This window comes from Chlorocebus sabaeus, chromosome 25, assembly GCF_047675955.1.
Source record: "Chlorocebus sabaeus isolate Y175 chromosome 25, mChlSab1.0.hap1, whole genome shotgun sequence".
NCBI classification, from domain to species: Eukaryota; Metazoa; Chordata; class Mammalia; order Primates; family Cercopithecidae; genus Chlorocebus; species Chlorocebus sabaeus.
In genome coordinates this window covers 48888010-48915895 of record NC_132928.1, presented here as the reverse complement: position 1 = coordinate 48915895, position 27886 = coordinate 48888010, and the positions used below count along the sequence as shown (strand labels likewise).

The 27886-nt window shown below is 51.7% G+C and overlaps 1 protein-coding gene across 3 annotated transcripts in view; it reads left to right on the top strand.

Annotated features, from left to right (window-relative positions):
* The first annotated feature begins 15152 nt into the window (after positions 1 to 15152).
* Positions 15153 to 27886, top strand: part of KIAA1614 (KIAA1614 ortholog) — a 39171-nt gene continuing 26437 nt past the window's right edge. For 2 of the 3 annotated variants that reach the window (XM_037985860.2, XM_073011719.1), the window contains exons 1-3: positions 15153 to 15625; positions 18459 to 19405; positions 20152 to 20215. In XM_037985860.2, coding sequence (XP_037841788.2) covers positions 15576 to 15625; positions 18459 to 19405; positions 20152 to 20215 — 1061 coding nt within the window. In that variant the 5' untranslated portion in view covers positions 15153 to 15575. Of the gene's footprint in view, positions 15626 to 18458; positions 19406 to 20151; positions 20216 to 27886 lie in introns of those variants that run through there. The other variant, XM_073011720.1, reaches the window with a different exon arrangement.

The following is a 27886-nucleotide window of genomic DNA, read 5'->3' as shown; positions in this document are numbered from 1 at the left end:
TAAAGTGCCGGATAAAAGGCAATACTCCGTGAGCATGGGTGACATCCTCCAGGATTCAGTAATGCGTTGGATCAAAGACTCATACATACTACTGTCCCCTAAGGAAGGACACATGGGAGGAAGGAAGGAAGCGAGGGAGGAAGGGAGGGAGGGAGAGACAGGGGAAAGGAAGGGAAGGGAAGGGAAAGCAGGGGAGGGGAGGGGAAGGGAAGGGAGGAGGGAGGGAGGGAGGGAGGGAGGAAGGAAGGAAGGAAGGAAGGAAGGAAGGAAGGAAGGAAGGAAGGAAGGAAGGAAGGAAGGAAGGAAGGGAGGGAGGGAGGGAGGGAGGGAGGGAGGGAGGGAGGGAGGGAGGGAGGGAAAGAAATGAAAAGGAAAGAGCCTAGCTACCTTTTTGGTGGTTTGTAAGGATCTAGCAGCAATAATCGTCACCACTGCTCTCCTAGGAGACAGAGACAAGTCTCCAGGGCCCAGCTCCACGGCTGCTGCCACAATGGAGTGGGGTGTTGGTGGAGAGGTCTAAGGGACAGAAAGGGACTGGAGAGGTGAGTCTGTGTGAACAGCGTATTGGAGAGAAAAGTGAACACCCATGAACCTTTCAGATGCAGCTTCTGAATGAGGGTTGTGGGCCCAATGGGACAGGGCATTACACAAACAATATAAAAACAGCTCTGAAGAGCTTGAAAAACCTTCAGTGTGTGTCACTTGGGAAGGCTTCTAAGCAAGTCGTGAAAGACACATTGGGGATCCCTGAGCCCACTGGCCCCCTCAGGGCTCGGCTCTGCTCGGCACAGTACAGGCGGCGCCCAGCACCCTGTCTCAGCCCGCGGACACCGTTCCCTACTACGCTCTGACAAGAGCCACTACGTTGCAGCCACTTAACACATTAAACACCCACGCTGCACACAACTCCAGGCGTCCCCAGGGGCTCCTTGGGACAGCAGCTCCCTCAGCAGACCCTAACCTTCCTCCCGCCCCTTCACCCCCACCATGCTGCTTTTAAACTGGTTTTGCACCTGATTTCCTGAGTCAACAGCTCCTTACCATTTCATTACCAACTGACCCTTTTATCACTGCCCTGAACCCTATGTTTTTAAAGATTTTGTCTAATTAGCCAGCCATATTTATTGCATAATAATTCTCATCCCCATGACAACCAATGTTATCAAACTGAGTTGATACAATGCCAGTCAGAAGCAAAGACACTTCTCATGGCAAACATAATTTCCATTAGACTTCTTCTTCAAATATTGGAAATCGCTTGTGCCCTTCTTTCCATTAGGCATCCAGGGACCGCAGGGTGGAAATTTCTTTCTGAGGGTTACCTTTGAGTGCCCACCGAATCTCCATGGTTCTCCCTTTTCACAGATGGGCAAACCAGGCTGTTTTGACATGAGTTAGCTTAAATTGACAAAGGATCAGAGTGGAAACAGATTTTTAAAATTTCCCCTTTTTTGGTCCCTAACTCCTCAGAGCACTATTGTTTCCAAAAAATAAAAATAAGAAAGCTGCAATCAGCTGCCACTGGCCCCTGAGGGAGCCTTCTCTGGGCGCAGCCTGGCCCTTCCCCCGGGATCCTGGGAATCGCTGGCCAGCAGCTGCCTCAGCTCCCCACAGCTAGAGTCTGGAGCAACGTGGCAGACAGAGCCTGAGAGGTTATCTGGTCTAGGCTGTCCCCAAGTGTGTTTCCTGGGATGCTAATTGCTATTTTGAGGGAAAAGGCTTCTGTGGTCATTTACTTATGAGAAAGACAGAGTTAAACAAAGGTAAACTGGTTGAGTTTAGTTTTTGTTTTGTTTTTACTTCAGGCCTTCCCAGAGCCTTTAAAATGCCTTTGGTCCCAAGTCTCTGACAGGAGGGTGAGGTGGTGTCCATTATCTCCGCACTTATTGGACCCGAATGCCCTTTTTCATAGGGAAGCTATGAACAAGAGGAACGTGGTTTGGAAATGTTAGTCCCAGCCGCCATGTCCAGATGAGGCAGTGTTCAAGGGGCTGTCCACAGTAAAAGAGATGGGACTGGGCTCCATCTCCAGAGAGGCCTCCCCGAGCCAGCACAGAGGAAGGACAAAGAAAAGATTGAAAAAAGCAGAGTTGGGGCTCTCTGGTGCCATCGCGCTGCCTCCATTCAGCTAAGATGCGCCGCCTCTCCCCTCGCCCAAAGCAGCTTCTGCCACTCAGAAGCCCCCTCTCCCCCAACACTGAACAGCACGGGTTGGCCAGCTTAGGAACTCCGTTGACAAAGCCAGACCTTCCTCCTTTCCGCCTGCCCCTAGAGTGTGGGAAGGCACATCGAGCAGCTGTCCTCCCTGCTGGCGATCACCACCTCCAGCCCTGGCTGTTTCCCTTTGAACATTAATTAATTAGCAGGTGGGCTCTGATTTGAGAGGGAAGCATTCTTTGGGGGTGCCCAGCTGAGAACAGTGGTCTGATGGAGCAGCGTGTGGGACTCTCTGGAAGGTTCTTGCCATTATGGTAGAGCTGGAAATGTGATTTCCAGGCCTGAGTCGGATGGTGGGGGTGGGTCGCTCTCCAGCCTGGTGACTGGAGGTGAATTCCTGGAGGACCTCCTTGGTTCTTGGCTTCTTCCTCTGTGAACTCTGACTTGGGGGTTGTTGGGAGGTGATTTAGTGCTGTTCTTACACACATTCCGGTATCTGCCCTTCACAACTCGAGGACAGAGGCGAAAGGCAGTGTTTTCGCTGCTGTCCCTGCAGACATGGAGGGTGCTGTGTGGGGAAAAGTGCCACAACCCCAGATCCCAGCACATCAGTCCTGAGTGGAAAACCTCCTCTAAGAGTTTCTGCAGCAAGCAAAGTGCATTTCTACTGTGCTGATCACCCTCATCCCACTTGATCATGTTCATACCCAGACCTGAGCTAGACCCTCAACCAAATTAGTCCCCAGCCACTCTGGGACCTCTTGGAGACTGTAGGGTAAGGAAAAGGGGTGAGGGACATAACTTACTTGAGCTTAGGATTCCTTTGGTTCCTGAAGGTAAGGAGGGAAACACTTGGGCTGATGGAGGGCCTATTTCAGGTCTCACCAACAAAGAAGGCACAGGTGAAATAAGAATACATGGGGCTGGGCACGGTGGCTCACGCCTGTAATCCCAGCATTGTTGGGAGGCCAAGGCGGGTGGATCACTTGAGGTGAGGAGTTCGAGACCAGCCTGGCCAACGTGGTGAAACCCCATCTCTACTAAAAATACAAAAATTAGCTGGGCAGTAGTAACATGCACCTGTAATCCCAGCTACTCGGGAGGCTGAGGCAGGAGAATTGCACCACTGCACTTTTGAGACAGAGCGAGACCCTGTCTCAAAAAAAAAAAAGAATACATGGGCCACATGAACAAACAGACTCTCTTCAAATAGAAGCTGGTTGGTCACATCACCCCATTGACAAGATCCCTGTCTAGCTACAGATAGCCTTCCGAGATATGTCACCAGCCTTTGAATCCTGGGACCACCACTTACACCTGGGGGGCCTTGGGCAAAATAGTTGGCCTAAGCCTCAGTTTACCCATCTATATAACAGGGATGAAAAAAATCAACTCTAAGGATTGCCTTGTGAATCAGGCTAAGTGGTGTAGCCAGTGTTGGCCCGATTCCAAAAACTCAAGGCTGTAACCAATGAAAAGCGCTTATGGTCTCATGGAAGAGACAAAGAAACCCACCGGGCAGGAGCTGCAGACAGTGAGTACTGTTGGAACACCAGAAATGGGTACTTCACTCTGGCTGGGGGTGATCCGAAGGGCCCCCCAGGTAGGGAAGGAGGGAACCATCCAGGTATGGACTGCACACGTGTTCATGGAACTGCAAGCAGGGTGGGGGATGAAAAGGAAGCGTGAGGTGTATACAGAACACCTGTACTGTGGGAGGAGGTGGATTGAGAAGGTCTCAGTGCCCTGAGCCAAAGCTGTGAACCACATTTCAGTGGTCACAAGAACTACAAGCTGGGAAGGCACGATCGCCTTTGGGTTTTAGAAAGGTTATTTGGCCAGCTGTAAGAAAAGGAGGCAGGGCACCCTGGAGGCAGGGAGGCCAGGTGGGAGGTGGTTCTGTTCTGTGGTGGAGGATCCTGGGCTCGGAACTGAGGTAGAGGCAGTGGAGAGGGAAGATGAGGTGGCTCCAACACCTGGGACTGTCACTGTGGAGGCTAAGGGAGAGCGAATCACTCAAGTTGCTGGTGTGGGTGGTTGATGGTACCATTTACTGGAAGAGGGTTCAGAGAGGGGAAAGGTGACCCTTTCCATTCCTAACGTGTCAAAATTGAAGTGCCCAAACAAGTAGAGACATTCAGTTACACAGCATATAGTAGGAACTTTATAAATACCTGTTGAATGAATATGGTTGGGATCCAGGCTGGAGCTCAGCAGGGATGGCAGCCCAAGGTGACAGAGTATGAGTCTTCACACACGAGGATGGACAGCGTGGAGCTCTTGGGTTCAGAAGATGCTCCTTGGCCAGGCGCAGTGGCTCATACCTGTAATCCCAGCACTTTGGGAGGCCGAGGTGGGAGGATTGCTTGAGCCCACGAGTTTCAGACCAGCCTTGGGCAACGTGGAATAAACCCTATGTCTACAAAAAATACAAAAAAAATTATCTGAGTGGTGGTATGTGCCTATAGTCCCAGCTACTCGAGTGGCTGAGGTGGGAGGATGGATTGAGGCCACGCGGTTGAGGCTGTAGTGAGCCATGATTGCACCAGTGCACTCCAGCTTGGGTGACAAAGTGAGACCTTGTCTCAAAACAAAAAACAAAAACAAAATCTGTTGTAATTTTTTATCAGAATGCATTTAATCCTGTTATGAGTTGAATTGTGTCCCTCCAAAATTCATGTGGAAGTCCTCAGTGTCTCAAAATGACATTATTTGGAAATAAGATCATTAGAGATGCAATCAATTAAGATGAATATAGTAGGGTGGGCCCCTAGTCCAATACTACTGGTGTCCTTATAAAATGAGGGCAATTGGACACAGACACTACAGAGAGAATGCCATGTGAAGGCTGGAGTCACACTTCCACAAACCAAACAAAGCCAGCTCTTAGCACGGAGTCCTGGAACAGACCCTTCCCTGGGGCCTTCAGAGGAAGCATGGCCCTGTCAGTACCTTGATTTGGGGCTTCTTTTTTTTTTTTTTTTTTTTGAGACGGAGTCTCGCTCTGTCACCCAGGCTGGAGTGCAGTGGCCGGATCTCAGCTCACTGCAAGCTCTGCCTCCCGGGTTCACGCCATTCTCCTGCCTCAGCCTCCCGAGTAGCTGGGATTACAGGCGCCTGCCACCGCGCCCGGCTAGTTTTTTTTTTTTTTTTTTTTTTTTTTTTTTTTTTTTTTTTTTTTAGTAGAGACAGGGTTTCACCGGTTTAGCCAGGATGGTCTCCATCTCCTGACCTCGTGATCCGCCCGTCTCGGCCTCCCAAAGTGCTGGGATTACAGGCTTGAGCCACCGCGCCTGGCCGGGGCTGCTTCTTATATACTGACTTTGTATCCAGATCCCTGCTCAATTTAGTTCTTAATTTTGAGAGTGTGGAGATTCTTTTGGATTTTCCTACATCCAAAATCATGCAATCTGCAAATAATAACACTTTTATTTCTTCCATTTTTATACTTTCCCCCCACTTTTTCTAGCTTTATTGCACTGGTTAGAACTTTTGTGACAAGCCTGAGTAGAAGTGGCACACTGAACATCCTTTCCCTGCTCCTGAACTTGGGGAAAGTGTCTGTATTAGTCAGTTTTCGTGCTGCTGATAAAGACATACCCAAGACCGGGTAATTTATAAAGCGAAAGAGGTTTACTGGATTCACAGTTCCGCGTGACTGGGGAGGCCTCACAATTGTGGTGGAAGGCGAAAGGTATGTCTTACATACTGGCAGACAAGAGAGAATGTGTGCAGGGGAACTCCTCTTTATAAAACCATCAGATCTCATGAGACATTCACTATCATGAAAAAAGACCCGCCCCAGTGATTCAATTACCTCCCACCAGGTTCCTCCCAAGACATGTGGGAATTATGAGATCTACAATTCAAGACGAGATTTGAGTGAGGACACAGCCAAACCATATCCGTGTCCAATATTTCAGCACTGAATATCATGTTAGCTACAGGCTTTTTAATAGCTACCTTTTATCAGATGAAGAAAAGTTAGGGTCTGTTTTTATACTCTCTGTTACGTGACATTACTCTGGTTGTTTATTTTTGTATTAGTTCCTATTTTAATTACTATAACCTTATGATACAATTTTATATTTTATAGAATAAGCCCCCCTCCATATTTCTTCTTTTGCAAAACTGTTATGAAATATTTTTGCCAATTTATGGGATTTTTTTTTTTTTTTTTTTTGAGATGGAGTCTCACTCTGTTGCCCAGATTGGAGTGCAGTGGAGTGATCTCAGCTTGCTGCAACCTCTGCCCCTGGGTTCAAGCAATTCTCCTGCCTCAGCATCCTGAGTAGCTGGGATTACAGGTGCACACAAGCACGCCTGGCTAATTTTTGTATTTTTGGTAGAGATGGGTTTTTTTCATGTTGGCCAGGCTGGTCTCGAACTCCTGACCTCAGGTGATCTGCCCGCCTCGGCCTCCCAAAGTGCTGGGATTACAGGCATGAGCCACCACGCCTGGCCTGTTTATGGGATCTTGACTGAAATTACACTAAATTTTTAAATTAATTTGGGGAAAAATTTCACCTTCATAATATCTAATAAGTATCCAGGAGTACTGAATAAATATTTCTCCATTTACCCAGATTTTCTTTCATATACATGGTGATATGGTTTGGCTGTGTACCCCACCCAAATCTCACTTTGAATTGTAATAATCCCCACGTGTCAAGGGCAGGACCAGGTGGAGATAATTGAATCATGGGGGTGGTTTCCCCCACGCTGTTCTCATGATAGTGAGTGAGTTCTCACGAGATCTGATGGTTTTATAAGGGGCATCCACCTTTGTTCAGCTCTCATTCTCTTTCCTGCTGCCATGTGAAGAAGGATGTGTTTGCTTCCCCTTCTGCCATGCTTATAATTTTCCTGAGGCCTCCCCAGCCATGCGAAACTGTGAGTCAATTAAACCTGTTTTCTTTATAAATGACCCAGTCTTGGGTATGTCTTTATTAGCAGTGCGAGAATGGATTAATATACATGGTAAAGATGTTTCACGATTTCCACATTCTAAAAAATTATATGTTATGTATACATACAAGATATTTATCTTGTACATATATTTATCAATATATATCTCTCACAATGTTAAGAAGAATAACATGAACACCCACACAGTCATCACCCAACAAAGGAAGGCATTGCCTTTGCCTTTGCCTTTGGACCCCTCCACGTCCTTCTCCCAATTTCTATCCCCTTTCTCTTCCCACCTTCAGTAGGGCACTACCGTGAGTCTGTGTTAATAATTCTCTTGCTTTTTATTACAGTTTCACTCCAAATGTATGTGTCCCAAAATAATGCATCTTTTAATTTTGTGTTTCTTTTTTACTTGCTTTGCTTGTTCAACATGTTAGTGATAATCAGTGATATTTTCCCTGTAGCTATATTTTCTTTTCTTTTCTTTTCTTTTCTTTCTTTCTTTTCTTTTTTTTTTTTTTTTTTTTTTTTTTTTTTTTTTGAGATGGAGTTTTGCTCTTTCACCCAGGCTGGAGTGCAGTGGCACGATCTCGGCTCACTGCAACCTCTGACTTCCGGTTTCAAGCAATTCTCCTGCCTCATCTTCCCGAGTAGCTGGGCTTACAGGCACCCACCATGACCAGCTAATTTTTGTATTATTAGTAAAGACGGGGTTTCACCATGTTGGCCACACTGGTCTCGAGCTCCTGACCTCGTGATCCACCCACCTTGGCCTCCCAAAGTGCTGGGATTATAGGTGTGAGCCACCGTGCCTGGCCTGTAGCTATATTTTCATTACTATGTAATATTCCATTTCACAAATATGCCACAATTATCCTTTCTACCATCAATGGCTATTTGAGTTGTTTTCAATTATTTTATATTATGAACAATGTAGCTATTAACATCCTTGTAAATGTCTTTAGTGTGAAGGTTTTTTTCTAAATGGGCCATTATTTTTCTGGCTGAGTTTTTTTGTTCTTTCAGTTCTGTCTTCTACTTGATTAATGTTGGTATTTAGGAAAACTAGAATCTTTTTTTTTTTTTTTTTTTTTGGTGGAAACAGGGTCTCACTATGTTGACCAGGCTAGTCTTAAACTACTAGCCTCAAGTGATCCTCCCACCTTGGCCTCCCAAAGTGTCAGGATTACAGGCATGAGCCACACACCTGGCCTGGTAAACTAGATTTGAACATTTATCTTGTGTCCAATTTGAGTACAATTTACTTGGGTTTTTCATCATAAACAATAATATCTTCTATAAAGCAGAATTATTTTGGCTACTCCCTTTTAATAATTACACATTTCAGAATCATAGACCATTGTTAAATTAATATGGTGATATGAAGCATTCCAGTGTCGTTCCTAACTGGGGGGACTGTGCTGGAGTTTGACTATGCTGTAACTATGCTGGCTGTTAAATGTTGGCTTTGAGATATAATATTTGTGTTGTATTAAGGAAAGCTTCTATTTCTAGGTACAGTGTTGAATTTTGTCAAATACTTTTTTTAGCTTGAACTGTTGGGGTGAGAGTCATGCTAATATATGTTTTCATAGTCTCTCATATTAAATAAGCCAATCATTAATACAGTATGGACACTTTCTTATTTTTCTCAAGATCAAAAACGGTCACAAATATGACTTCAGGTCTTAGTCATCCTCCAAGATCTTTCTCCGTGAGTCTCTTTTCATTTGTAGCTGAGACAATTGACTTGGCCAACCTGACAGTGGCTGTTGACAGACAGGTTAAAGCCGGGTGACCTCCCTTATACTGATGATGGCCTCCTACAGAGCAAGCATGGGAGACTAGGAGGGAGAGTATTAAAGTATTTCCCGGCTGGGCACAGTGGCTCACAGCTGTAATTCCAGCACTTTGGGAGGACGAGGTGGGCAGATCACGAGGTCAGGAGTTCGAGACCAGCCTGGTCAACATGGTGAAACCTCATCTCTACTAAAAATACAAACATTAGCCGGGCATGATGGCGGGCATCTGTAATCCTAGGTACTCAGGAAGCTGAGGCAGGAGAATTGCTTGAAGCCGGGAGGCGGAGGTTGCAGTGAGCCAAGATCGCACCATTGCACTCCAACTCTGGGCTACAGAGCAAGACTCTGTCTCAGAAAAAACAAAACAAAGCGAAACAAAAAAAATCCCTAATCCCAGTCATTTCCCTGTGATTAGGATTATGAAATGAAAAGCTGCAGCTGGAGTCAGGCATGGGAAAAGATGCCTGGCAGAGTCAGAGTTGATGCAGAGTGAGCGGGCAGAGAGAGTGAGGTCTGCAGTTAAAATCCCTGGCCAGGGTCCTGGTCCCATCCCAGTGGGCTTCCTGCCTGCCAGCCTGGGGGAGTGGTGCAGGATGACCCCGACCAGGTAAGAGCCACACGTCTGTTTTCCTTCGGGCGTCTGTAGATTCACGGTGGTGCAGCAACCAGAGCTGATGTGTGCGAGTGTGTGTGTCCATGTGTGCTGCAGCACGCAGAGGGGCGTGTCCGGGGGCTGCAGTCTGGAGGTGTCCAACTGTCCTCTGACAGCATCTCTCCTAGTATTCTCTCCCAGCCTGTTTCCACACACTTTTCTCTCATTACCTTCTCCTCTCCCCTACCCCCATCCATTTCTTCTTCTGATAGGTATTTTATTTCCAAATTTCCAGGCTCATTCAGAATTGAAGTATAAGTCCAATGCTGTTGGTGGTGATGGATGGCATTTTGGGGAAGAGAAAAGAGGGAAGGGGGCCAGGGGCCAGGAGGCCTGGGCATCGGACGTAAGCAGGGCTCAGTCAGGAAGTCTGGGCACAGCTCCCGGCCCTGCTGGTGGCTGCCTTTCTCACAGGGCCTAGGGCAGGACTGGCCATACTGTGTGGACGAACCAAATCCTTTGGAGAGGACCTTGATTCTCTTAGCAAGCCGTGGCCCCTCTCTCTCTTAGGCATTGCTATCTGATAGGGATTTTTTCTTTTATTTAATCACCTGGCATTTGGTCCACACCTTTTGTGTGGTGGGCACCTCTTAGAGGCCAGGGACACAGGAAGGACCAGACACGGTGCTGCTCGCAAGAAGTCTCTGTGAAGTGAGAGACACACGGGCTTAGATGTGTACAACTGCGGACAGGTGCTCTGACAGGTGAGGGCTGTGGAGGGAGTGGGGGAAGGCTTCCTGAGGAGGTGACATGTGAGCTGAGTGTGGAAGGTCTAGGAGACAGCCAAGTTGGGATGGGGACGTCAGTCTGCTCGGGTTGCCATAACAAAACGCCATAGACTGGGTGGCTTAAAACACAGGAAATTATTTCTATGGTTCTGGAGGCTGATGTCTGAGGTCACATGCCAGCTCAGTGAAGCGCTGGTGAGGGCTCCCCTCCTGGCCGGCAGACAGCTGCCTTCTCATTATATCCTCACATGATGAGGAGGGTGCGCAGGGAGAGAGCTCTCTGGGGTCTCTTCTCGTCAGGATGCTAATCCCATCGTGGGGGCCCCACCGTCATGACCTCCTCTAACCCTAATCACCTCCCAAAGGCCCCGCCTCCTAATACTATCCCACAGAGGGGTTAGGGCATCAACATATGAGTTTGGAGGGGGCCCCAGTTCAGTCCACAGCAGGATGTGTGCGTGTGGAGTGAAGCAGGTATTTCAGGCTGAAGGAATGCCTGGGCAAAGGCAAGGAGACAGGACTCAGTGTCACCAGTCAGGGAACTGGAAACAACTCAATATGGTGAGGAAGCAGGGCAGGCTCTCGGGGCTGGGATGAGAGATGAGCCCACGTGCCATGCAAAGGCTTTGGAGTTTTAACTCGAGGCCCTGCGCTTCCCCAAACTGACCGGGCCTCAACATCACCTGGGAAGCTTGGAAGGAAACAGGTTCCTGGGCCTTGCTGCAACCTTAGGAATCAAAATCTGCACAGGTGAGGCCTCAGAATCAGCCTTCCCAGCAGCGCGGTGGGGAGTACAGGGGAGCGTGGGAGGGTTTTGGGAGAGGAAGCAGCTGCGTGGTAGACCCTGCACGCGCCCTCACTCCTCTGCTGGAGGAAGTGATGAGGGCAGACCTGGGGCTGGGAATGGGGTCCTCAGCAGTTGCTGCTCAGATCAGTTGCCTCCTTGGACCATGTTCCTGTGAGCAAGACAGGAGCCACTAGGAAATGCAGGTTTCCATTTGGACAAGCTCCTTTAGGCTGGACAGTCGAGGGATGCTAGAAGTGTGCCCCCACCCCATTCCTGCCCCACTCTGCTCTAATGGTGTGAGCTGGAAGAACCATCTCCCTCACTTTTCCCTTCATCCTAAGTGAAACCTAGTTTCCGCAGCCCACGTGGCGCCGTATTTCCAACCTTCAGAGCAGGCTGGAAAATTGGGAGGAAGGGTGAGGCTTGTATTTTCACTCAGAGTAAGTCAAAGGGGCTTCTTGGGATGGTCCATTTCCCTAGTTGTTCAGCAGAGGAAGGGGCTTTGTGATCACTGTTTACATTTTATTTGTTTTCCTCCTAGACTTCCCTCCAGAAGATAATGAAAGTGTCTGACGCATAAGGAAATAAATAAGATTGTTATGTGCCAGGCTCAAGGGCTAAGGTGTTGGTCAAGACCACACCCGAGGGGCTGCCAGTCACAGGGTGGGGTCCAAGGTCCTTACCCAAACCCAACCTCCCCTGCCCTGCAACTTCATCCTTCCCCTGCCTTTCCTGGGTAAAGTTTACACTTAGTAACACTGAAACTAGGCAGTTTCACACCTCTGAGCCTGTGTTTATGCTCATCTCTTTACCTGAAATGCCTTCTCTCACCCCTCCCCCTCTGGCTAATTCCTGCTCATTCTCCAAGACCCAGTTCTCCGTGGTACCCCTTCTCACCCAACACACATTCCTCAATCTAGCCTTTTCTGTGAGCACCCTACACTACCTTATGCTGACCTGGATGGGAGCACGTATACAGAAAGTTTGTGTGCCTGCCCTTCCCCAACTCGACCAGAAATTCCTCAAAAGTAGGGTCTGCGGTGCTAAATTTTGTCTCTGCAGTCTCTGACATTTCATAGGAGCTCAACAAATATCTGCTAAACCAAACAGAATCCAGATGAACAAGAATGCCCTCGACATGTAGATGTCATAATTCAACAGCATTCTAAGGATGTGCCCATGGGTATCTTTAGGACAGGTGGCTTTTAAGGCCTTGGTATAGATGTGATGCCCCACTCCCCTGGGGGGTGGGGAAAGCTGTAACCCAAATAAACTGAAAGTGATTATTTGCATCTCAAAAGATTGGGGGGAGGCAGGTTTTCTTTAAACATTAAACTTTTGCTGGAACTTTCAGAAACTTGCCTTATAGATCATTAACTTCTGGGGGAGGGTGGGAGCAGAAGCCGTGGAGTCTGAATTCAGAGGTGCCTCTGTAAAGAGGAAGCAAGGCAGAAAATCTTGGAACCAGACAGAGCTGCGTTCAGGTTCTAGCTATACTAGCTGTGTGGCCTTAGGCAAGCTACTTAACCTCTCTGCAGCTCGATTTCATTATCACTTAAGTGGAGATACACTATACCTATTTTGCGTGGTTGTTGTAAAGATGTAAAGGATCCTACGTGGGGTACCTTAGCTCATAGGATGCCCCCAATAATAGTAACAGTGTTGCTGCTGTCAGGCTTCACACTGGGCATGCAGGAGAGGAAGGAGTCTTGAGGGGCTTTTAACTTAGACGGCTGGAATAAGCAAGCCAGGAAGGGCCAAGCCACTGTGCCAGCACATTTTCAGTATCACAGCACTTCATGATTTTTTTCACCAATCTTTTGACTTTTTTTAAACTAAATCTTTCCATGTGGAACAGGCAGATGCTGTGCAGTGTATTGGCATGAGGGCCTGGACTCTAGGAGACTGGACTGCCACCTACTCAGCTGTGGATCCTGGGGCGTTCACTTACACTCAGTGTCTACAGAAAGGAGACAATAGCCAGTGCCCACTTCTTAAGGCTGAAATACGAGATAACGAATTTAAACTGCTTAGCCAATGTCTGGTGCCCAGTATGCCCTCTGCAAACAGTGCAGGCACCACTCTTTGAAGCAATCAATACTAAGAAGCAAAAGCAGCCAACGCTTTGTTAGAGGAACTTCTTGTTCTGGGAACATGGTGAGTTTTGGGGAGGGAAGAGGCCACCCAGGACCCTGCAGACCACCTGTCACCAGAGCTGTGTAACTGCTACAGGAGAGGCGTCCCAATCCGGACCACAAGGGAGGGTTCTTGGATCTCTCACAAGAAAGAATTCAGGGCAAGGCTGGGCACAGTGGCTTATGCCTGTAATCCCAGAACTTTGGGAGGCCAAGGCAGGTGGATCACTTGAGGTCAGGACTTCGAGATCAGCCTGGCCAACATGGTGAAACCCCATCTCTACTAAAAATACAAAAATTAACTGGGTGTGGTGGTGCATGTCTGTAGTCCCAGCTATTCAAGAGGCTGAGGGGGGAGAATCAATCGCCCCACTGAACTCCAGCCTGGGCAACAGAGCAAGACTCTGTCTCAAAAAAAAAAAAAAGGCAAGGTGAGTTCACAGTGCAATGCAAAAGCAAGTTTAGTAAGAATGTAAAGTGGTGAAAGTACAACTACTCCATAGACAGAGGAGGGAGTTCTGGAAAGAGGAGGAACGCGTCCACCCTAGGTACAATACTTAATACTTACATAGGATAAAAAAGATCATGGGGAGATGTGCTCTGCTACAAGGGTTTGTGATAAAGGATTAATTTTCTAAATTACTATATTTTGCAATAATCGATATTATTAACTTTAAAGCATAATTAGGAATGAGTCTGTTCTCAAGATATCAGGACACTCCTAAGTCTAGGTCTGTTTAGTAAACGTTATTAATTTGTCCTCTTAACCGTAAATATCTAGAAGCTGTGAATAGCTAACTCACTGGGAATGCGGCCCAGCAAGTCCCAGCCTCATTTTCCTCACCCTCACACAAGATGGAGTCGCTCTGGTTCGAAGCCTCTGACACAACCTTGGGCCTGTACTGTGAGGGTTTGCACTGGATAATCTCTCAAGCTCCTAAATTGCCAAGAGGCCAATCCACTCACAGTTCCCCAGGCTCCGCTCTCCTGTTGCCCTGCCAGACGCCCCTTCCCCACCCTGTGACAGTAACCCTCTCCTTACTCAAGAGGCAGCCCCTCTAGAAAACGTCCTTCCCCTCCTCGCCTGCACGGGTACATTGAGCGGCCCTTACTGTTGCTGTGTCTGTCCTGCCATCTGGAGGTGCACAACTACCCCATGCTTGACAGCGAAGCCTGTCGGCTGAAGGGAAGATGAACGGGCACTTTCTCTTTGTAGAGATTTCCGGAATCTCCTGAGGCCACTTTTATTGCTTCCCGTCTGTGAAAAACTAGGCTTGGAAATAGGTGAGGCTCGGTCACCCCCTCTGGGTGGAAGGAGAAAGCAAGCTCTGCTGGTTTGGGCGGTGGCTGCAGGGAGTGTCCCTGGCTGCGGCCCCTGGCTGCGACCCCCGCCCTGCGCTGCAGAAAGTGGTCTGCTCGGGAGTCCCCAGGACCATGAGAACCAGTCCCCACCCAAGGCGGAGGCGGGCAATGCCGGCACCGGGGCAGATGGGATGCGCGGACCGTGTTCCCTCCGGGTTTCCCTCACGCCTCTGGAGAGCGGGAACCATCGACCTTGGTCTCGGAGGAAACGGCTCCACGGAGCGATGGACGGCCCCACAGAGAGGGCGGCCGGCTCCTCCGGAAAACTTGTCCACACAAAAGGCATTCCTCAGCTTCCACCCCGAAAGGCGAGCCCTGGGTGTAGGGTTACCAGCGGCGCGCGGAGCCCGGCGAGAACGTGGTGCGCCCCCAGCTCCTGCCCGCGGTCCCCGTCCTCCGTGCGCCCCGCGCGCCTCCGCTCTCGCACCCGCTTTCCCGCGGGGAAGGGGCCACCGCCCTGCGAGGCTGGCGACCGCCCCGTCGTCCCCAATCTCGGGGCCGCCCTGGACTTCCCTCCGGCGCCTCTGACGGCCGGGGACACTCGCTCCCTGGGCCGCGGCGCGGGAGAGGCGGCCCCGCTAGGCTCCGGGCGGGGTGGGAGGCCGAGGCCCGGCTCCTCCAGCCCCTCCCGCGGCCCCTCCTCTCCGCGCTCCGCTCCCTCTGCCCGCCGCGGGCCGGGAAGGCGCGGGCTTGGCCGCTTTCCCTTCTACGGCAAAGCCGCGAACGGACAGCCGATGCCACTTCCTTCTCTGCCGGCGCCTTCCCTGCCCGACCCCGCTTCCCCTCCTCTCGCCGGGAGGGAGTGCGGCCCGCGGGGCGCTGCGCGGGCCGGACCCACCCGGGAACCAGGGGCTGCCCGCAGAGCCGGGAGCTGGCCCGGCCTCGGCGCCATCCCGGACCCCCGGTCGGCCGCGCCCCGAGGGGCGAGGCCTGCGGGCCGCACTCCGGCCCCGGATTCGGGGCTGGAAGTCCCTCCCCGAACCCAGCAGCGGGCCTGGGAGGGAGAAGGGGCTGGAGAGGGCCTGGCCTCTCCAAGGGATGGAGGGGACAGAGGCGGCAGCGGCCAAACCCGCGGGCAGCAGCCCCCAGTGAGTATAGAGGAAGCAACGCCAGGCCGGCCGGGCGGGGGTGGCGGACCGGCGGGGCGGCGGAGCGGGGAGCCCAGGTCGCCCCAACACTGGGAGGCAGGCCTCCTGCAGGCTCAGAGCTGGAAGGGTCGTGGGGAGGCCTGCCCTTCACGTCCATCTTCGTTTGGCCCCTCTGAGTTAGAGGAAATACATCACAGTGCTTGAGCCACAGAACCAGGCGGCTCCGAGCTGACCGATCTTCCCGAAAGCCCATGCCCAGGGGACTCCAGTGGGAGGGTCTCATTTTTAAGGTCTCTGGCGTGCTGTTCCACAGTTTACCCATTAACAATTCTTACTTTAATTTTTTGGAGCCAGGGTCTCGCTCTGTCGCCCAGGCTGGAGTGCGGTGGTGTGATCTTGGCTCACTGCAACCTCTACCTTCCGGGCTCAAGCCCGGCCTCCTCTGGCTTCAGCCTCCCCCAAAACAAAAATTTCTTTTAACTTTACACAAATTGCTCATATTACATTCTAATCCCCTGTTTTCTGGATTGGACTTGAGAAGAGAAGAAGGAGATGCAAAGAGAAACTTGCTGCATTCTAGATTAACTCAGAGAACAAATTATTTCTGTCCTCCTAAAGATAATCCTTAAACTTTACTGGCTTAAAACTGATGTGACATTTCGCATTATACGTGTGTTTTGCTTTATAAAATGTGTGCATTCCTGAAAGCTTGTGTATAAATTGAATTGTAATAAACAACTACAGAGGGACTTGCCATTTAAGAGGATTTTGTGGTGAATCCTTGGTCAGTGTTATGAAGTGGATAACTCCTAATTTGAAGTTTATACACATACGGATTTTTATGCACAAAGTTTACTTCAAGTGGGGCACATCTAGATGTATGATAGTAAAGCTGCATTTTTCTCAGAAGGTAGAATCAACATTAAAACGCTGTGGCATGTAGATATGCATGCAACACCCTGAGTCAAACCCCTGCTCACCTTCGTTCCTTGTGAAGGGGTAACATCAGCCATGCTGCTAAGGATCTGTGCAGCGCTGGCAAGCCACCCAACCTCTGGGGATGGAACATTCTCATTTGCGGAATAAGGGGAATAGGGTTAAGTGATCACTATATGTTTTGGAAAAGGCCTGGGCTTGGAATGAGAAGCTTTGGATTCCAAACTGGGCCTCCCCTTAGCACCTCTGTGTTGTAATCTGTGCCTCAATTTCTCCATCTGTAGAAGTATATAACAAAGCCTTTTTTTTTTTGAGACAGAGTCTCGCTCTATCGCCCAGGCTGGAGTGCAGTGGCGGGATCTCGGCTCACTGTAACCTCCGCCTCCTGGATTCAAGTGATTCTCCTGCCTCTGCCTCCCAAGTAGCTGGGACTACAAGTGCCTGCCACCACACCCAGCTAATTTTTTGTATTTTTTACTTATTTTATTTATTTATTTATTTATTTGAGACAGAGTCTCTCTCTGTTGCCCAGGCTGGAGTGCAGTGGCGCATTCTTGGCTCGCTGCAACCTCTGCCTCCCGAGTTCAAGCAATTACCCTGCCTCCGCCTCCAAATAGCTGGGACTACAGGCACAAAGCACTCCTGGCCTCGTGATCCACCTGCTTCGGCCTCCCAAAGTGCTGGGATTACAGGTGTGAGCCACCGTGCCTGGCAAATTTTTTGTATTTTTAATGGAGGTGAGGTTTCACCATGTTGGCCAGGCTGGTTTCAAACTCCTGACCTCAAGTGACCCACCCACCTCAGCCTCCCAAAGTGTTGGGACTACAGCCTGAGCCACTGTGCCTAGTCAATAATGCCAATCTGTTAGGGACAGGATTAGTGGGGGGAGTGTGTTTGAAAGCACTTGCAGTCCCGCCTGGCATAGAGCAGATGCCTGATCAGCATTCCTGACTGGTCAAGGTCTCCCTTTGAGCTCAACCCCATACTGTGCTCCTGTGGCTTGGGCATCAAGGGTCGGGGTGAGGTTGGATGCAGCACCTTCTACCGGAGGTCAGATCCTGCTTGGTGTCTTCCTGATGTCCATCATCCTCATTGGCTCCCCTTGGAGAGGGAAGAGCATGTTGCCTGTTAGCAGATGCGGGCATCCTCCACTGAAACTACCCTTCAGGAAAGCAAGAGGCCAAGGACTGGGAAATCACCCTGGTTTTCACTGTGGTACACATTTGGCATAGGATTAGTTGTCCTCTGAAGCCTCATTTTGCCCATCTGTAAAATGGGGATAGAAAAACTAGAACACTACTCAGACTTGGAAGAAAACATTCAACAATAACTTATTTGCACTCTTCAATGATTTGCATTTTTAAAAAAGCGCTTTCACATTATCAAGAGCAGGCGTCCCCAACCCCCAGGCCACAAACCAATAGTGGTCCACAGACCATAGCAGTCCGTGGCCTATTAGGAACCAGGCCACACAGCAGGAAGTGAGTGGCAGCGAGCAAGTGAACATTACCGCCTGAGCTCCGCCTCCTGTCAGATCAGCGGCGGCATTAGATTTTCATAGGAGCACAAAAGTCACTGTGAACTGCGCATGTGAGGGGGCCAGGGTGCAAGCTCCTTATGAGAATCTAATGCCTTATGATGTGAGGTGGAACAGTTTCCTTCCAAAACCATTGCACTCCACCCTGCCCCCGATACGTGGAAAAACTGTCTTCCATGAAACCAGTCCCTCTGGTGCCAAAAAGGTTGGGGACCACTGATCTAGAGGGCATGCCCTGCTCTGTCTCCAGGTTACTTTCATCTGGACAGGACTCAACACCAAGACACTTTGGGGCCCCAGGAGGTTGTGGGGGTTTGTCCTGTGCTGGGTCTCAGGAGCTCTGTCTGTTTTCTCCTCCAGAGGGCCCAAGACAGGGAGTGGAAGAGCCAGCCCCATGGAGGGGACCTCAGCTGTGGAGTGGAGTGGTCTTGAGCCACAGATGGATAATGGACACCCCCCAAGACCCTGGCCTTGCCCTCAGGAAAACAGAACATCCAGCTCGATGGCCCCCCGGCCTCCCAGAGTATGGGGGGTACAGCTCCAAGGCCCCTCTGTGCTGGAATCCAAGGTGAGGGCTTTGAAGGAGAAGATGACAGCAGCCAAACAGGGAGTGAGCCCTTGCTCTGCTTCCCATGAGCGGTCATCCCCCAAGAAACCCAAATGCAGACGAGGCAAGGCAGGGGGAGCCGGGACTTCATCAGAGGGGTCTTTCCTGCCAGGTACTGTGGTGGCTCCTCATACCCAAAAGCTGCCTGATGGGCAGCTGGACGGCAGCGCCAATGAGGAGGAACCCGCCAGGGATGGGGGCCCTGGGCCTCTCAGGCCGCCTGCCCCTGGGCGTGAGTGCTGCAACAGGGGGAGCCCGTGGCCTCCAGAAGCCGAATGGACGCTGCCTGACCATGAGAGAGGTCCGCTGCTGGGGCCCAGCTCTTTGCAAGAGAGCCCCATCCATGGAGTTACTCCCGGACGGCCTGGGGATCCTGGGCCTTGTAACAAAATCATCCACATTCCTAGCCCGAGGACAGGAAGATCCTCCCCTTTTCCAGATGGTGTGGTCACAGATGCAGATTTGGATAGCACATCCCTGACCTCTGAGGAGGAATCTGTCCTCGGGACAGCCCTGCTGGGCGAGCGCTGGAGAGCTGGAGACCTGGAGGCTCTGGGCACTGGGAGCAGTGCCTTGTCCCTGTCTGATCGGGTGGAGAGAAACCGCCTGTTGCTGCAGGAGATGCTCAGTGTTTCTGGGCAGAGCCCCCGCAAGGCGGGACCCCCCGCCCGGACTCCGTCCTGGGACACAGCTGCACCAGGTGAAGCTCACTATGGAGGTTCAGGTGGTGGAGGGAGCAGGAGGGAATCCAGAGGGAGGAAAAGGGGAGGAGCGGGTCCCACAGAGGGAATGGGGCAGGAAAGGAGGGAGAGCCTGACAGCTGCCTGTCCCCAGAGTCATCAGGATGGCCTCTTATTCTTGGCTCTGACATAGATTCTTTGCAGCCTCACAGGCAGCCTGTCTGCTGAAGCCCCCCATGACCCTGCAGACCAATGGGAGGCCACCCTGTGTGCTTGGGGTTAGAGGCCAATGATGTCTTCCTTGCGGCTTGGATTCCTTTCCGGAGTGGCTTTTTGCCTCTCCCTCCAGTGACATGCCCTCACCCTCAGTGAGGACCCTCTGGTGGGGCAAGCAGACAGGAACCCCTTCCTAAAAGGAGGCTGGGCATTCTAGCAGCTGGGCTGAGCTCAGACGGTAGCACCAATGGGATGTACAAGTGTCCAGACCCGAGAGGACAGCCTCTTTCCCCTCCTGCCTTCTCATTCCAAAATCTCACAAGCTCATTCATCACCGCATGCCTGAGCCCCGGCATGTGGTCCTCTCAGCATATGGCTGTGTCCACAGCAGTCATCGTGACAGGCTCGGCCTCCAATTTTCAGGCAAGGTGTTGGATTTATCTGGGGAGTAAGTTGCTTCTGGAGAAACCCTTCTCAGTGTTCACTAAGTGGCAGCTGAGACCCCTGTTTCTGGCTCTGTCCTGATCTCTGCTTCTGTTCTGGATCCTAGAGCGACCAGTGGGGAATGTGGACTGGGCCTTGGGCACCTCCCTGCAGGACTCCGGCCAGAACAGGTAAGAGCTCAGAGCCCACATTTTCTCTCCCTCTCTCCTCGCCATGGTCCCTCTGTTTACTCAGCATCAGGACAGTAGGAGACCTCCCAAAATGAGAGGGCAGGCAGACTCCTGCACCAGCAGACCAGTGGACATCATCATCCCTGAGACCCTGTAGAAACTGCCAGTAACCCCCACCGCCACATCCCCCAGGCTGGTGCTTCCCTGCTACTTAAGCAAAACCACCAGGGAACAAAGCGCATTGCTAACTCCCTGTTCCGTGTCCATGGAGCCATTTCCCTTGCCCAGGCCTCTTTATCTGTGAAGTTGGGGAACTAGCATCTGTCTGGTTCACTTCACAGGACCATTATGAGGCTGAAGTGAGATCGTGGGTGTGAAAATCCTTGGGGAAAGTGTATAAAGCCTTACCCCAATTCCGTTCCCAGTCAAGGGGTTGTGCTGGGATCATGTCAAAGATTTCACCTCCTACCTCACCATGCTATCCCGCGGCCTTCGCTCCAGCCCCTCCACCAAATATTTTGGGGTAGCTGGACCCACCGAGGTGTAGCGGGGAAAATGGGGCTGCCTGTCCTTCATGGGCAATGTCCTGAGCCAGGCAGGGTGAGAAGAGTACACTCAAGGTGGGAGTGGGGCCATCTGCAGGCCTGACTGCAGCTGGCGCCTGCACAGAGGTTGAACCCAGCCTCAGTCTTTGCCAGGGTCCTGGTCCACGAGGCTGAGAGGTCCTGGAGCTCTCGTTTCCCCAGCTGTCTGGTGATGTCAGCCTCCGCGAGGTCTTGTGGTTTCTGCGGAGGGCAGAGGTCGACACAGTTGCTGCACTGCTGTAAGGCAGCTCCTGCACAAATCCCACTCAGTTAGAACCGCCCTCTAGAAAGTGTGGACAGACCTCTGTCTTAGTCTATTTGGGCTGCTATAACAAAAAGCCTATACAGGCTGGGTGGCTTACCAACAACAGAAACTTACTGTGAGGTCCAGGATCAAGGCACAAGCAGATTCAGTGTCTGGTGAGGACTGCCTTTGGTTGATTCATAGATGGTGCCTTCTTACTGTGCCCTCAGGTGGAGGAAGGGGCAAGGAAGCCCTCTGGGGCCTCTTAGAAGGGCACTAATCCCATTCATGAGGGCCATGCCCCATGACCTACTCACCTCCCAAAGCCCCACCTCCCAACACCCTCACACTGGGGATATGGTTTCAACATAGGAATCTTGGGGAGACACAAACATTGAGCCCATCGCAGTCCCTACCCCCACACCTGCCTTAACCAAGTAAGGGCAGCCCAGGTTCATGTGATTGGGCTTCTGCTTGCTTAAGGGTCTGATGGAGAGGGGGATGTCTGGCTCCTTCCTCCCTTGCTATTTATGATTTGGAATCACAGTTGCCTCCCCTTCCGCCAGGTATCCCTTCCCCCACCTCCCTGGCTGCTGTTTCCAGGCCCTCCTCTGGTCCCCAGTTGGCCCTGCCACAGCGTTGAGAAGCGTGACTGCAGAAAGGCCCGTGGGCCTCAGCTGGCTCTGCTCCCCTGTCTGCCCCTGTTCAAGTCGCCTTCTGTCTTTTTCCCTCTTTCTGTGCGGAGCCCTGGAGGAGAGGGCTGGGGCAGATGCCCTCTGCTGCAGAGGTGGTGCTGCCTCTGCCTGCAGCTGCTCCCACCCCCTGCACACTTCCTCCCTAGATGAGGGAAGGGCCCAGTGGGAAGATACAGCCACTGGGGATTCTGCTCAGTGGTCACTGCTGAAAGGAGAAGCCAAAGCTCCTGACAGCCTGTTGCATACTAAGGAATAAGGCCCACTCATTTTCAAGGAGGAGACCTCAACCGTGGGGTAAGGAGGGACTTTCCCTTAGTGCTGTGAGGAGCTGGTATTTGTGTAGAATCCTCAGGACTGGGGTCTCTGGGCTGTTGTTTAACCTGCCAGGCCTCTAGCAGCCACGGGCTGCATTTCAGAGTTCAGGCAGGGTGTGCGCACCTGTGTACTGTATGGTGTGTGTGGAGAGAGAGAAAAGGTCTCTTAGCGAGTTTTAGGACCCTGTTCAAAGAGTGTTAACAAAATGTTCCCTTAGAGTGTCCAGCAATCAGGGCACAGAGTGTTGTGGGGAAACACACCTTGTCTGGGAGTCATTCCGAGTACCCTGCTGGCCTCACTTAGCGCTCTGCAGTGAGGTCCCTGCTGAGTAGATGCCCAGGCTGAAGGGCCATGTCTTGAAGCCCCTCAGATAGGGTTCCCTGCCTGGCTGTATCCCAGCGTCTCCTGGGCAGACATTAAAGGTGGTCCCCAAGACCATGCAGGGCTCCCTCTCTCCCCGGAGCAGGATGGAGTGATTGATGTTACTTCTGTATCAATGAACTTCCCAAGAGACCTCTGGAGTAAGGCAAGCTTCCCTCAGCTCTATGCCCCGGGAGTGCCACTCGAGGCCAGGGTTCTGGGGCTTACTGTCTGTTCTAAGGGGCTTAGGACCTTGGGCAGAGAATGCTGAGGCTGTGGCAGACCATTTGATGGCCACCCCGAAGGGGGCCCCAGGACATCAGTCAGGACATGCTCTGGCAGGAGGAAAGCACAGGACCTCACTCATGAGGTCATGAGCCCCTTGGATCTTCTGAGGGTTTGAGGTCCTGCTTCACATTCAGTCAAGTGTTGCAATCAGATAATCATTACAACCAAGTTAACCCGGCATGCATCTGGTGGTGTCCGTAATGGTTACTGCTCTGCAGGCAATGGGACAAGGAGCTCATGATGTGACGGTGACAGCAGAGCTCAACACAGCAGCAGGCTGGGAGCAGGCTGGGGCGGGCCTGGCTTGTGAGGGGCAGTCACCAGGAGTCAGCCTGGGAGGCAAGCACTCAGGACCTTAGAGGCTAAGGGTCAGATGCGGAGGAGACCCCTGGCCGCCAACCCCAAGGTTGTGCCCCCTCTAACGAGGGGCAAAAGAAGGCTCAGTTGCGGAGGACGGGAGCCTCCCAGTGGCAGGCAAAAGCCCATGCCAGTAGCTGCCATTTTTGAGCTCTTGCGTGGCAAGAGCTATGCTAAGTGCTGTTCCTTCTTTCCCATTATATCCTAATAACAAATTGTATTTATTGTTCCTGTTTCACTGACAGAGAGACCTCTCTGGGGGGAGTTAAGTGACTTGCCCAGGATCCTCCAGCTGCCAAGTATTGGAGCTAGGATTCGCACTCAGGGCTGCTGGCCCCAAGGGCTGCGCTCTCACCATCGTGCGGCACTGCCACAAGCCGCCCTGTCCCTGCTCCCACAGGCCACGCCTTGGGCTAGGGATCTGGGGGTCTCCTTCCCCTCCCAACCTGCTCTGTTCTCAGTGTGGGCAAAGAAGGGCAGGTGATGGACTCCATGGGATACGCTTATTTTTCTCCTAGGTCACTACTGGATGATTCAGGATATGGGGTTTGGATTTTGGGAGAGAGGATGAGGTGAGAGGTTGGGCCTCACAGAGGGCAAAGGGGATCTGTGCCTGGAAGGACTCATAAGAGAGAAGTGGGAGGACATTGAAATGGGGGGCGCTGTGCTCTCACTGTCTCTGTACCAGCTCTGGCCCCTTCCCTTCCTTGAGCCTCTGAGAGACATACTGGGATCGCAGATTACCTTAGGATCCCAGTAACCCAGTGCAAGTGAAAGGGTGTGACAGTGAGGAGCACAGCAATCAGGGCAATGCTGGCTCCAGACCCTGCACCAAATCCACTTCGGAGGCTCAGGAGCCCACGCCAGGGAAGCCGGCCCTAGGCCCTTGGCCTCCTCGGCCATCTCCATGGAGGCGGTGCTGCTGCGTGGCCCAGGTCACGCAAATCAGAACCTTCTGTGTGTGCGTGTGATTTAGGAGGCCCCAGGTCCTGAGTGTGTCTGCAGGGCCTTTAGTTACTGGTCGCTGTGGGGAGAAGGGAGCAGAGGTCTCCGTTTTGTTTTATGTGTGCCCTAGTGATGAGAGAAGTGCAGGGAACATCGTAGGTTATTTTCCCCTCGTCCATGTGGTGGAGTCGTGCCCCTGTGGGGATCCACAAGCCCAGTCCCTGGTGTACACACCCTTCAGGGAACCCCTGTGAGTGATCGTTGGACCAGAACCCTTCACATGTGGTGGGGTGGGGGGGAGGGAGAGGAGAGGGTGGGTCCCGATCTTCAGGCCCCTGCTGGGATTCCTGGGAGTTCAAAACTCCCTCCCCTGAAGCAGTTTCTAGACTCTAAGTTAAAGACAGGCGGCCCTAAAGAATTTCAGGAGCTTGGCCTGTGGTTCAAGTGGTCAGGCCCACAGTTGTGAGAAAAATCTCAGGCTTTTAAAGCTTAATATGTTAATTAGCATTTTTGGAAACTGAGATGGGAAAAAACAAAATGTTTTTCCTACTTTCACACACTCGACACAGCACAGAGCACTTCGCCTCGAGCCGCCAGAGCCAGAGCGTGCGCAGGTGTTTCCCGCACGCCAAGCAACGTTCTGGCCGACCCAGCTGGCTGCCCTCTGATTCCACCCAGTTCCGACGCTGTCTGCCTGCAGATAGGATCGGGCCCCACAGGTTGAGGGCTCGGCTCCACAGGACTGCGCCCACTGCAGATGCCAATCGCAAGTCCCAGGTTGTGACCTGCATTTCGGACCAACTAGCTGTAAATCGGGGTTCCCACTGTGCCTTCCTTGGGTTTAATTTTATAGGACGGCTCACAGAATTCAGGGAAACACTTGACTTGCATTTACCTATTTCTTATGAAGAATGTTACAAAAGACACGAACAGCCACGTGAGGAGAGACATGGGGCAAGGTACAGGAGATGGGACACCACCCCCTAGAAACCTTCACAAGCCCAGCTGTCCCGAAGCTCTCCTGCCAGTGCTTTCGGTGTTTGTGGAGGCCTCATTATGTAGGCATGATTGATTACATCATTGGCCACTGGGAGTCAGCTCAAACTTCAGCCCCTCTCCCTGCCAGAGGTTAGGGGGTGGGGCTGAATGTTCCAACCCTCAAAATGATTGGTCTTTCTGGTGACCAGCCCACATCCCGAAGCTATCTAGGGACGCTCAGCCACCAGCCGTCTCATTACCATACAAAAGACACTCTGATCATTCCTGAGATTCCAAGGGTTTAGGAGCTGTGTGCCAGGCGCCAAGAGCAGGGATCAAATCCATATTTATTAGATCACAGAAGCACAGAGCTCCCCCGCGAGCCGGCCACTGGGTGTGATCCAGTACAATTTCACATGGAACTGGTCACTTTTGCTCTCACTGTGCCCTGCACCGGCTGCAGCCATAGCTGGCACTGGTGTATCTCCTCCCTGAGCTCCTGGGGCAAGAACTGTGCTGTTGTTGTCTCCGGGACCCAGTGCCTGCAAGTGTGTGCAGGGAAAAGGCTCTTAGAAATGTCTGACAGAGGCACGTAGTACACAGTGTGAGTGAGGGCTCAGCAAGGAGGCATGGGGAGTCCCGGCTGAGTGCTGGAGAAGAGACACTCTGGCACCACCCCAGCATGCCCAGGGCTATAGAGGTGCCTGAGAACACCCCGGGGCATGGGTGTAACCAAGAACGGCAGAGCCCCTGCCTGTCCTTACCACCCCCAGCTCCCATCCCACCCCACTGATATACACGCACAAAGGAAAGCCCCCTTACCACTCCCAGTCCCACCGAGACTAAAGCAAAAGAAAAAATTAAATGTAACCACTCAACAATGTTTTCGGATACTTAACACGCTCCCAGTGTCTGAGTGGAGAAGGAAGCCCTACCACAAACCCAGTGCCACCTGGAGCCTCCAGATACCCTGTCCCATGCTGCGTCATTGCCACGCCCACATACACATGAAAAATCTCATGATGTTCCCAATCTTGACCAATCAAGGAGCTCAAGAAAGTCCATTTACCCAAGGCCATTCAACTTGTGGGAGCTCATCTGAAATTCTAGGAAAGGAAACCCTCTCCCCTGCCCACCAGAGTTAAACAGGCCACTGGTCCCCTATCTGAGGGCATCTCAGAAACCTGCCTCCTCTGTGGCCACCCAGGTCCCACACCTGAGGCCAGGGGGTTCTCACCAAAGGGCCAGCCCGAAGCCTCCTTCTGGAGCTCAGCAGGGAATCTGTTCATCTTCCGGAAGGCAGGAACAGGGTGGTTCTGCTGTCCTCAGAAGTCGGCGTCTTAGGTGCACCCTGCAGGCCTCCACGCAGATCCTTTCGAAGGTGTTGCAGGAGGTGGGTTCTCCCAGCTGCCATTCCTAAGGACTCCCACTCCTCCTTCTCCATTGACAGGAGGGCCTATTGCCTGTCTGGGAGTCAGCTTTCCTCCACGACCAGCCGGCCACCTCCTGTTTTCTATCCTGTGGAAGCCACCTTTTCTATAGAGCCCTGTCAAAGGCTTTTCAAAGTCCAGAGCAAAGCCACCAGGCCCCCTCCAGCTACAAGATGGTGTTTGTCACTTCAAACATGCCTTCTCCTTGCTGATGACAAGGTGATCTCTTTGCAGGTGACTTTAGTACATATTCGGGGATTCCATCCTTTGCTTAGTAAGGGGGTGAGAGTAATTTCACAAAACAATGGTGCTAATGATAAAATAATGATAATAAATGCTAACATTTACAGACTCTTACCAAGAGCCCAGCTCTGTGCTCATCTCTTTTAAAGGAGCCACTCTCACTTAACAACTGGGCCCTTATTTAGCAGATAGGGAAACTGAGGCTGAACTCCTAAGTAACCTGCCAGGGTGACACAGCTAGGAAGTGGCTGTCCAGGGTAGAACCCCAGGCAGGGGTTGTACCCCAAGCCACACACTTCCCCGCCACTCTAGGCTGTGTCCTGTCCATGTCCTGCAGACCTGGGAAGAAGGGACCGGTGCAACCAAGCTGACAGTCTGAGGCTAGGTCCCTGCCCTCATGGAGCACATGACCCAGAACCAGTTCCAGGTGCACCTTTTCCACTTCCCCTCATTCAGAAAATTGCACACAGAATCACAGTAGGAGAGCTCTATCCATGGTCATCAGAAAGCTTTCAAATACGCAAACGTGGAACAAATGCTAAGTAGAAAAGTTTCTCTATGTTCTGTACGCTCCATATTCTCCCTGTACTGGGTGCATCCTGGAACCTGGGAAGCGGCAGATCCCTGTATATTCCCAATGATTTCTCCATCCATGTACCTGAGTTGAAAGGGTTGAACACAGACTCGCTGAGCTTATTATTTTAATCCAGGATTTTGATGACTGCAGAAGAAGGCCACTCTGTCCCCTTGACCTCCTTGGCTAGGAGAGCAATGGTGGTTCTCCTGCCCCAGCTGGCTGGAGGGAGAGCAAAGCCATAGCTAAGCCTGTCCCTCCACCAGGAAACTGGCCGAGACGGGAGTACCCAGAGCAGGAGGGGACCGCACGCCGCCCTTTGTCCTTGTGAACCAGTGGAGGACACAGGTGGCTGGAGGGGTGGGGGAAGGGCCAGCATACGCTAATGGAACTCTAGTTTTCCTCAACAATGAGCTCTTTACAGGCTCTGCCACTTGGTGGGGGCCAAACATCTGTTGTGGGACCTCCCCCAAGGGGGGAACCTCGAAATCCCATACCCCACCTTATGGCATATCAGACTATGTGGCCAAAGATCTGGGCTCACAGGGTAGCACTGTGAGTTCTCTCCCCTCTCCAGTCCCCACTGCTTGCAGCTGGGGAAACTGAGGCCCAGGGAGGAAAAGCACTCAGCCACTTTATTCCTATGCTCCACCCTCTG